General features: G+C 38.2%; 1 protein-coding gene across 1 annotated transcript; it reads left to right on the forward strand.

Annotated features, from left to right (window-relative positions):
• The first annotated feature begins 1028 nt into the window (after positions 1-1028).
• LOC100257043 (protein TIC110, chloroplastic) lies at positions 1029-10363 on the forward strand. The gene is made up of 15 exons (XM_002276760.5): positions 1029-1657; positions 1876-1935; positions 2329-2452; positions 2558-2626; positions 2736-2834; positions 3088-3154; positions 4629-4693; positions 4784-4878; positions 5187-5314; positions 5418-5518; positions 6631-6847; positions 7121-7275; positions 8394-8519; positions 8807-9781; positions 9896-10363. Exons 1-15 carry the CDS (start codon positions 1155-1157, stop codon positions 10133-10135), a joined length of 3024 nt encoding a protein of 1007 aa, XP_002276796.2. The 5' UTR covers positions 1029-1154; the 3' UTR covers positions 10136-10363.
• Positions 10364-11431: the final 1068 nt, after the last annotated feature.

Here is an 11431-nt window from a genome sequence, read left to right on the forward strand (position 1 = left end):
TCTCACGTATCAAACATGTTTCTTACTATAGTAAGAATGAAAAGAGATCGTATCATCTCTCTACCCCATTCACATTGTTGTATATGTTATTTGTATCTAGGTTAAATCATAATCTTTTTGAAGGCTTATATTAACAATCCTTTTATTGAACACTTTTGATAAAGTATAATCCTTCTAATAAGTTTGGAATGATTAAATTTTCAATTTCCTAGAGAAAGGAATGAATACAAGCCCATTGGTGAAATCAAAATAATCGATTTGAAACTTTCTTAGATCAAAAGTTTCGACAACAAACCTTTAAGCTCCACAAACCCCTCAAATGAAAATCAAAGAACCTCTAATTTAAAGCTTAAGTAATTCTATGATTGAGTTAACCTGTAGTTAGAAATTTTATTTGTAGAAGAATATTTGAGTAGCCCCAAGGATAAAAGATAAGAGATCTCATAGGTGATCCTAATGAATAGCATTTGGTGCATGATGTGCAAAGATGATTTTCATGTTTTTTTAATTATAGGACTAAATGAATTATGCAATTTTGATAGGTACCAGGTTTGAATAAAATTCTCAATCATGAGCACAATAATTTGTAACGTGATGTATCCATATTTCTGAGACATCTCAAAGAAGTAAGAAATTCATATTTTTTTCTTTTAACATAACATGTGGAGTAGATATTTATAAAATCTCAACTCGAAACAGTACATGATTCTATAATAATACAAATCACACTTAGTGAATTCGGTTTTTATTAATATAAAATATTTATAACTCAAAAATTGGATTGAAATTTTTAATATTTTTTTTTTCAAATAAACTAGTAAAATTGATTTTTTTTTTTAAAACTAACTTGTTTCGATTTGGTTAATTGTTTTAATTATTCCTAGTTCTCCCATTATTAAGAAAAAGAAAAATTCCAATAAAGTTATTCGTTCCCAAATTCACAAGCAAACATTGCGGCCCATTTTTAGGCCCAAAGAAAGGCCCATTGGTTCTGAGTTTACAATGTTGGTGAAGTAGTTGTCACTTGTCAATACTATCACACCCTTATTTTATCTTCTCTTTGTGCTCTCTATACCATCTTCCCCTTCCTCATTTCAGGGTCTGCTTAAACCCTACTCTCTCCACTGCTCCAAACCCTAGATTCTGAAGGAGGTATGAACCCTTCTCTTCTCACAGCTCCTCCTCCTTCTCAACACTCCTCTCCCTTTCTCAATCCCACACCTTTCCGCTTCTCAACAACCTCCCTCACAAGACGACGTCGTTATCGAATCTCACTCATTCGGAGCTCATCCACCCCTCCCGACCCTCTCACCTCGTCACCCCCCTCCGTCACATCCGATGTCTTCGGCGGCCGGAGGGAGCTCTCGGGGATTCAGCCTTTGGTCGACAGCTTGTCGCCGCCTCTCAGGCTAGTTAGCTCCGCTCTCATTGTAGCTGGCGCCATCGCCGCCGGGTACGGCCTGGGGTTTCGGTTCGGGAAATCTCGGAACACCGCATTGGGCGGTGCTGTGGCTATTGGAGCGGCCGGTGGTGCGGCTGCGTATGCGTTGAACGCTTGCGTTCCGGAGGTTGCCGCGGCGAATTTGCATAATTACGTCGCCGGATGTGATGACCCTGGGGCTGTGAAGAAGGAAGATATTGAAGAAATTGCGAATAAGTGAGTAATCGTGATTGTTGTTTCTTTCATTACCCATATCTGTGTACACATTTCGCATTAGGGAAAGCATAATTCTACTTCAATAAGACCAAGAATGCATTTACAGAGAAATATACATCTTGCAATTTTTAGTTTAGTATGATAGTTCTTTGAATCGACTGTCCAATTTATCGCAGGAAGCCTAAAACCTCATCCATTTCTCAATGCTTAATTTACAGGTATGGTGTTAGCAAACAGGATGAAGCATTTAATGCAGAGCTTTGTGACTTGTATTGCCGGTGAGTACATCTCTAGAGTATAAGGTGTGCATCCTTGTTTTCAATACGCAGACTGCAGTATTCAAGTTCATGGGGTATGGGCGGTGGTTAATTGTGGGAGCAACAAGCATGGGTACATCCCAATTTAATATTCAGAAATATCTCAATGGTCAGGCAGCCCTAAGCTAGTTTTCTGTAGTCTGAAAAAGTAATTTTGTTTCTCCCTTAATTTATTTCCACCTGGGCATTTATATCTGTTAATCTTTTCATTATTATCTAGTGTTGTTGCTTGTCAAATTTCTGTTTACAGTTATCCGAATCAAATTTATGCTGTGTTGATTCTATTGATGAGTTATGCTATGATGTTTCTTGGAATCATCAGAATATAGTTGAGCTTTGCCTATAATTTTTCAGGTTTGTAACTTCTGTCGTTCCTCCGGGGAGTGAAGATCTCAAAGGTGATGAAGTTGACACAATTATCAAATTTAAAAGTTCTCTTGGAATTGATGATCCAGACGCAGCAGCCATGCATATGGAGGTATTCTTTCATTAGTTGTTGTAAGATTAAAATGTTTTTGGTCTTACATGAATCAGGGGTTGTTTATATTTTTCTCAAATTCAGTTGTAAATTTTGTTGCTACAGATTGGTAGGCGAATTTTCAGGCAAAGGCTTGAAACTGGGGATCGTGATGGTGACATAGAGCAGCGTCGGGTCAGTTATTTGTAGTTGTATCTCTTGACAACTTTGATTTTTAATCTACTTATATGATTTCTGAATGGAGATATGGAGCTTGACCATTATTAGTAAGTCTCCAGTGCAGGCATTTCAGAAGCTGGTTTATGTCTCAACTCTTGTGTTTGGTGAAGCATCAAAATTCCTTTTACCTTGGAAACGTGTTTTCAGGGTTACTGATTCTCAGGTATGTAGTCATGAATTGCTTTTTGTGTTTAGTTCAGTTACTAATATTCTGCAATCTCGTTCCTGTATGTTTGATAGATATTTATTAATAGCATCCCTAATTGTCAACAACACCAATCCTGTTCTTCTGTTTTAGATTATTAAAAGTTGATGGTGGTGCCTATTTCATATCTTTACATGGATCACGTGGTTTTCCCTCACTAAAAGTCTCTCCAGTTTTTCCTGATGTTAATACTAAACTTTCTGCCTGCCAGGTTGAGGTTGCTGTCCGTGATAATGCACAGCGGTTGTATGCCTTCAAGCTAAAATCAGTTGGCAGAGGTAAATGCACAATGCTTTAACGCCTCAAACAATGATAATGCTCGTCTTAAGTGTGGTATTGTAATTGTAGATTCAATATGAAACAAAATAATGTGTATACCATCACTGTTTTGTGTGATGAGCCTATTTTGTGCATTGTGCACTTGGGACGTGGGATTCTTGTTTTCAAGCTACTTTAGGGGCAATGCTGGATGCTACTTGGCCCATTTGAAGTAAGAAGATTGGCTGGGAAGGTCATACTCTGTTAATCAAGCAGTTGCTAAGACAAAATGTCTAGGATACTTTTAGAGAGATTGATGAGCAAACTTAGAAACTGTTTGGGAGTGATTTTAAAAGGGTTGAAAGCGCTTTCCAATGCCTAGAAGCGTGTTTCAAGGCTTGGAAGCACTTTCTTTGCAAAAAATCGAAGCTAACAAAATTTGAAAAATCATTTTCAAGAATATAGAGTCAATTGAAATAATTTTTGGACTAATACTCGGTAGGTGCTCCTTTCAAAATTTATTTTCTTTTCCATGTGATATATATTCTAGAAAAAATCATCAATTTTTTTTTTTTTAAATCCAAATTAATTATCCTTAAATTTGTTTCTAATAGAAGTGTTATTCACTAAAGTGCTACTAGCTAAAAGCGCCTTTAGTAGAATCATTCTCAAATGGGCGCATAGTTCCAAAAGGTAAGTACTAAAATATAGTCAATATTTTTCTTCCTATAGGGGGGATATTATTTTGCTGTGGTGGGGGGTTTGGTTTTGTACTGGGTGGGGCACAAGGTTGTCTATGTCAATTAGAATGAAAAAAGAAAAAATATAGGATATAAAAGAACAGGAAAAAATAAGGAGGGGATCTAGCAAATATGCTATACAACTATAGACAGTGAAACGAGGAGAGAAAACCTGTAAAGTTGAATGTTTTAAGAGGTAGAAACCTGTAATGTGCAACAATTAATATGATGATAGTTACAAGAAAATATATAACATCTAGTTTGGCCTGGAAATTTTATTAGGAAGGATCTCAAGGATCAGCAAATGCCCCTATTGTTTGTTTTGATGCATCATCTGCAAGAGTGAAATAGTAAATTTTTGAAGGCTTTGAGTCCTTGAAACTGAAGCTGAGGTGTGGTTTTATGCTTTAATTGATAAAGAATAGTTTGCTGTAATTAAAGTTGCTGGTTATGAAGGCTGGAGCAATATTGCTATGCATCAATGATATGTCTTTTTGAAACTGAAGATTGAGCAATTCAGACATTTTTGTGACTACTTAATCTGTAATATGCTGTGATATGGTGGGGTTGCCTACCTTAATAATTATTTTATCCCATTCATCATAGATGAACCAGGAATAATTTGTTAGTGACTTAATTTCTTTGATTGGTGATAATCTTTATTTATTATAATGTTGAAATCCATTCTAAAAGCATATACTAGTCATACTTGATATGCTCCATGAGCACTAATAAAATTGAAATATTTGTTTAGATGTTGATGTGAATCAGCTTGTTAGCCTTAGAGAGGCGCAACTTTCTTGTCTGCTTTCCGACGAGGTACCTCCAAAATTTTTTGCGATAAATAGACTTCTGCATGGTTGATGTCTTATAATTGTTTCTTCACTTGGTAGATTCTGTCTGTGACAGCTTGCTGAGGATATGTTTAAGGAGCATACAAGAAAACTGGTTGAGGAAAACATTTCAACAGCGCTAAGTATATTAAAGTCTAGGACGAGAGCAGTGTATGATTACTACTCCTTTATTCTAAAGCAACTTATAAGTGTATCCATGTATTGTGGAACCTATCAGATATTCTTTTCTTTGGTGAAAGCAGTTCTATGCATCATTTTAAAAAATTAAAAAACAGTCTGATTGAATCTTACTTCAGGGATGTGTATGTGAGAGCATGCATGTTCTCGGACTTACTTTCCGTTGTAAATAATTGACTGTGCATAAGAAGTTTTGATTCATCTCTTGTCTGGGCTTTGTATATTCTTTGTAGTTTGGTAGTTGTAGCATTTGCCCTATCTTATAAAATTAGGTTATTCAGCAGGGGAGCTACACAAGTTGTGGAAGAGCTTAATAAAGCACTGGCATTTAATAATTTGCTAATCTCATTGAAGAATCATCCAGATGCAGGCCGCTTTGCTTGTGGGGTCGGGCCAATTTCTTTGATGGGTAAGGATGATAGCTAAAAATTTGCCTTTAAGTTCTCATGGTCCTGATGTATTTTTAGCATTCTGAACCTTGTAGCTGTTATCAATTTATATCTTTCACTTAGGTGGTGAGTATGATGGTGACAGAAAGATGGATGATTTGAAGCTTCTATATAGAGCATATGTTGCTGATTCTTTATCAAGTGGTCGTATGGTGGAAAATAAGGTGAGAAACTCTACTTCTAGTCTCTATGTCCTGTGGCAAATGTCCTGGCTTTTTAAACTAAACTTTTAATTCTGATAGATTTTGAAGGGTAGTTCTTGTTATGGCATAATACGTCTCTGACCCAAATCTGTCTGTTGGATAATTCTTCTTTGGAAGTCCCTTTTATTTGAACCATTCTGTGTACCTGTGTAGTGATATGTAGATGATAATACCGAACCAAGTGAACTAAGTAACTGTAATCTTTATAGTTTTCTTTGGACTTGAGAGAAAAGAAGAGAAACCTTTAGAAGCCCATTTCCCTTTGTTCAATTTGTGAATAAGGGCAAAAGAAGAGAAATTAGTAATTAACTGGCAGAAAATTTTCTCTATGGCCCCACCAAAACTACTACTTCAAAAGTGAGGTCATTTGGAGAAGGGAAATTGGGTTCAACATCTCTGGGACTAGGTACAAGCCCTTTATACAAGATCTTGGATGAAGCCTATCCTTTCTTTCCCCTTGCTTTGTCTCCATTTCCCTTTTCTGTAGGATTCCTCACCATTTACCTTAGGATCTTTCTCTACTTCTGTTCATAACTGAACAAAATACTCAAAACCTCTCTCTCCATTTTCTCTTCTATTCTCATTTTTAGAGGTTCCAAACTGTTTTAATCTGCCTTCATTTCTTGTTAAGACATCTTTATCACTTGGATGTGCAGTGTGGGTGTGAACTACTATGCTTAAAAGGTAACTAGTACTACGATTTTCTTATTTGATGTTAGAAAGGCCTTAGCACTTCACACCATCAAAATGGATCCCTAGGCTCATCTATGTTTTTGTCTTTGTTTAGAGCTGAGTTGCTTCCAGTTTGTTCTATTATCCCTAGGCTCATCTATAAGTTGCTTTTGGTAAAATGAAAGAACTTTAATAAAAGCTGCTAGACACCTTAGGGCTTCTCACCTTTCTGGGAACTTCAATTCCCAGGGCCTCAAACTGGAAGTCGCATGGGAAGGGGCCCTCTGTGACGGTGTTATTGGCCAAACGGTTGTTTGTGGCTGGCTTTGTTAATGTGTTTGATAATTGTTTATGTTTTATGTGACCCTTCTTTTATTTATTTATTTATTGTCGTTTTGTAGCTTGCTGCGTTGAATCAATTGAAGAATATATTTGGTTTAGGTAAACGAGAAACAGAAGGCATTATGCTTGATGTTACCTCAAAGGCATATCGTAAGCGACTTGCACAGTCTGTGTCTGGTGGTGATTTAGAAGCTGCAGATAGCAAAGCTGCCTTCCTCCAAAATATTTGTGATGAGTTGCACTTTGATCCAAAGAAGGCCAGTGAGATCCATGAAGGTATTATAGGAGCGAAAATTTTATGATGCGCTGACACCACAATCAGCATATGCTGTTTTACATGTCACATGCGCTAATACTAGTATAAGGTGTAACACTTGTCATACTCTACTGGTACTAGTAGAGTGCAACATGTTTTACAAGATGCTGGAGGGAAAAGAAAAAAAACTAAATGAAAAATTCTATGTCCTGTTTCTTAATGTTGTTTGTCCCAATTGTACCTTTCTTATGTGCCATAAAAGTGTCTGATGTGCTCCATTTTTTTTTCCAAAGAAATTTATCGGCAAAAGCTCCAGCAATGTGTAGCTGATGGAGAGCTGAATGAGGAGGATGTTGCCATTTTGTTGCGGTTACGAGTCATGCTCTGTGTTCCTCAGCAAACTGTTGAAGCAGCTCATGCTGATATTTGTGGCAGCTTGTTTGAAAAGGTAATAATTTTTTCTTTAGTTCTTTTGTTTGTTATATAAGATTCCTGCTTGTCATTGTGCTGAAATGCTTTTTGTCTGGACCATCTCCTCTGTTGGTTTGCCTTCTATGGTTTTATTTCAAAAGAGGAATCTATGGGTTTATGTATTGAATGATATAGCTCCATCTCATCTGAAGACCCTGTTAAAAAAATCAGTATAGCCCCGTCTCACTTTTAGTACCATCACATGCTTTTCAATTTGTTGTTGTTAATGAAGAAATGGGATTTTTTGTGGTCTCACAATTTGGCATTGGCCAGCAGCTCAATAATTCCCACACAGATTGCTCATGAAGCAGTAATTGCCACTTTGAACGATATATGAGTATAATCTGCAGTGTTGAGATGATATTGTGAACAGTTTGCCCTTGCAACCTTGCTAGATCCAATAAGGTGGTAATAGCTCGTGTCTGATCAAAGGTCTGGCCTATAGTTTGAGTCGTGAAAAGGTCTGGCCTATAGTTTGAATACTGTGGTTTGTCAGTATGGTTGCCGGTTGGCAGAAAGGCAAAGTGAACATTTTATTTCTGTGGATGTATCCAGTATGTTGTTGATATGGCTGACCACATTGAATGCAACAATTAGCTATTGCTATTGTTTCTTGATGGCATGTTAGACCAATGTTTTGAAAGTTATGACAGGCCAATTGTTTTAGGAAACACTCTGATTAGTCATTGTGGATAAAAATTGTTCAGTTTGGATAGGAGTGGATTCACTTGGAATTGGATGGTGTAAGAAATAATTAGGGTCAAGATTATTTGATTGTGCTCTAGATAGGCTATGAAATAAGGTTTAGAAAAGTTTATTAATTCATGGCTTCATCCATATTCCTAAAGTTTTGGAACTCCAAAGCATTCTTCCTAAGGGAGTTAGTTTCTCTAGTTTAACTGTTGTAGAACCTTTTGATATGTAGCTTTACTTGAAGACCTGTTGATTTCTTATTGTGGTGTTTCTGTGTTCAATTTTAACATAGTAGAAATTGTCGTTCTTATTTTCTTTGTTAGCAATCACTGATTATTCCTGCTAGTCTATTGCCTAGAGGATTGTTGAACTAAAGTAACTTATTTTTCTTGTCTTTTCCAGGTTGTGAAGGATGCAATTGCTTCTGGTATTGATGGATATGATGATGATGTTAAGAAATCTGTGAGAAAAGCTGCTCATGGCTTACGCTTAACAAGGGAGGCTGCCATGTCTATTGCTAGTACAGCAGTAAGTATCCAATCTGATTGCTTTCTCTGTCTTTCCCCTTTGCCCCCTGTTTTTGTTCTTTTGTGGGAAATTGGCATTTGTTTGTTAATCCTTTTCTTTGGAGAGGAAGGGATGAGAGAGGGAGCTGAGTTTGGGGGGGAGACAGAGAAGAGGGAGGGGGATGGAGGTGATGGTGTGCTATGGCACAACTAAATAGCATGCCATCCATCACATCAAAAAAATTTTAAGCAACATATTGTTGAACTACTATAATCTGTAGCTTTAGTTAACTACTATAATCTGTGCAGGTCCGGAAAATTTTCATGAACTATGTAAAACGATCACGAGCTGCTGGGAACCGTATTGAAGCCGCCAAAGAACTTAAGAAGATGATAGCATTCAACTCCTTGGTTGTGACTGAATTAGTAGCAGATATAAAAGGAGAATCATCTGATGCTGCTTCTGAAGAGCCTATTAAGGAGGAAGAGGTACAAATCGAAGAGGATGATGACTGGGATTCCCTTGAGACACTCAGAAAAATAAAACCCAGAGAGAAACTTACTGCAAAGTTGGGGAGACGAGGAGGGCAAACAGAGATAACTCTTAAAGATGACCTCCCAGAAAGAGATAGGACTGACCTTTATAAGACATACTTATTGTTCTGTCTGACTGGGGAAGTGACCAAGATTCCGTTTGGGGCACAAATCACCACAAAGAAAGATGATTCAGAGTATCTTCTGCTGAACCAGCTTGGTGGAATCCTAGGTTTGACTGATAAGGAGATTGTGGAAGTTCATCGGAGCTTAGCAGAGCAGGCTTTCAGACAACAAGCTGAGGTGATTTTAGCTGATGGGCAATTGACCAAAGCTAGGATCGAGCAGCTCAATGAGGTGCAGAAGCAAGTTGGACTGCCACCACAGTATGCACAAAAGGTTATAAAGAATATCACAACTACAAAAATGGGAGCTGCCATTGAAACTGCTGTCAGTCAGGGAAGGCTCAACATAAAGCAGATACGAGAACTCAAGGAAGCAAGTGTTGATTTAGATAGCATGTTATCTGAGAGCTTACGAGAGAACGTCTTCAAAAAAACTGTTGATGAAATGTTCTCATCAGGCACCGGAGAATTTGATGGGGAGGAAGTCTATGAGAAGATCCCTTTAGATCTCAACATTAATGCTGAAAAGGCAAAAGGGGTTGTTCATGAGCTTGCACGAACTAGGTTATCAAACTCCCTGATTCAGGCTGTGTCCTTGCTCAGGCAGAGAAACAGTTCAGGGGTGGTATGGTTTTCCCAACTTGGTTTCTTGTGACTTCAATTAGATGACTCCTTAAATATACTGTCAATAGAGTTTGAATGCATAGCTAGATCTAATACATGTTTCTGCTGTCTTCAGGTTTCCTCTCTTAATGACTTGCTAGCTTGTGACAAAGCTGTACCCTCTGAACCGTTATCATGGGAGGTTACAGAGGAGTTGGCTGATCTTTTTGCTATATACATGAAGAGTGACCCAGCTCCTGAAAAACTGTCCCGCTTGCAGTACCTGCTGGGCATAAGCGATTCAACTGCAGCTACGTTGCGAGAGATGGGAGACAGAGTACTGCAAATCGGAACAGAGGAAGAGTTTGTATTTTAGATTCTGTAATGAGATGCAACGTTCTAAGCACATGGCTCATTTTTGTTTCCCCTTTTTTGGTCGGCCCCTTTTCTTCAGAAACGAGAAACAATAGGGTGATTAGTAGTGACAATTTGCCAATGCAGTCTGGGATTCCAAATAGGCATGAAGGTATCAATAGATGTTTAATACCAATTATCGTGTGCGAATATTCTTAAAAATAAATAAAATTCTCAATGCTTGATATCCTGGGCCATTGTTTTGTTTTTAGAAATTTGAAGTTCAGTTATATGACTTATATCCTTATGTTACAGAGCCCACCTCTGCAATGTCTTAAAACCACCAAAGCTAGATGAAGCACTCATGGTTGAGTGGCCAGTTGTTGGAAGGGTTGGCTTTGAGTGGCTTTCTAACTTACTACCAAACTAGCCGGAGCCATGTAATTTATTGTCTTCTGGTTTTAAATAGGCTGAAACTGCATTTTCAAAGTACAACTTCTAATCTTTATCAAAGCTGCATGGTCAAAATGCTAGACTTTTGATGTTATGTGAAATCGTATTTTGAAAATGCCACTTTTGATTTTATACTACGAGGCATTTCAAACAAGGAGACCTAGGTTAAAAAAGGATAATAATAATTTACATGACTCCTCGGTGACATCAAGAGGGTCGGTTTCAAGGGTCTCCAACGGGCGGGGCGGGCCGGGCCTATGGGCCCGTTGACTGGTCAACGGGCCGGGCCGAGCTCAGCCCGCGGGCTCATAGGCCGGGCCGCGGGCTTTTTTAAATAAGCCAAAATGGCTTTTAAATAAAGGAAGGAAGAGGGGGGATTCGAATCCCTCCCCTCAAGCTTAAATTTCAAGGCTCTAACCAACTGAGCTACATTTCTTTTGTGCTTATTAAATGAATTAGTTATATATATATAAAAATATAGTATATTATTTTTTTAAAAAAAATTAAAGGCGGGCCTAAGGGCGGGCCTACGGGCGGGCCTACGGGCCGGGCCGGGCCTAAAGCGGGCCGCGGGCTTTTTGGAGACCCCTAGTCGGTTTAATACAAAGTTTGAAGAAATGCATGGGTATTGGGCAGGATGAATTTTGGCCCTCAAACAACAGCACGCACCCCTAAAACTATCCTAGAAACCTCAGAGCTATTGAGTCTTCTCTCCACCATCCCCATAGTCTCTTCGGACCCCTTGACTTAAACTCCGGTTTGGGTGAGCTTCTCAAATGCTAATAATAGCCTTGGAAAACCATGGTCCATGGATTCCACCCTTTGAACTTGATTTGACGAGTCCTCAACACAAGATGCCAAAATC

This window comes from Vitis vinifera, chromosome 6 (assembly GCF_030704535.1).
Source record: "Vitis vinifera cultivar Pinot Noir 40024 chromosome 6, ASM3070453v1".
Lineage (NCBI taxonomy): Eukaryota > Viridiplantae > Streptophyta > Magnoliopsida > Vitales > Vitaceae > Vitis > Vitis vinifera.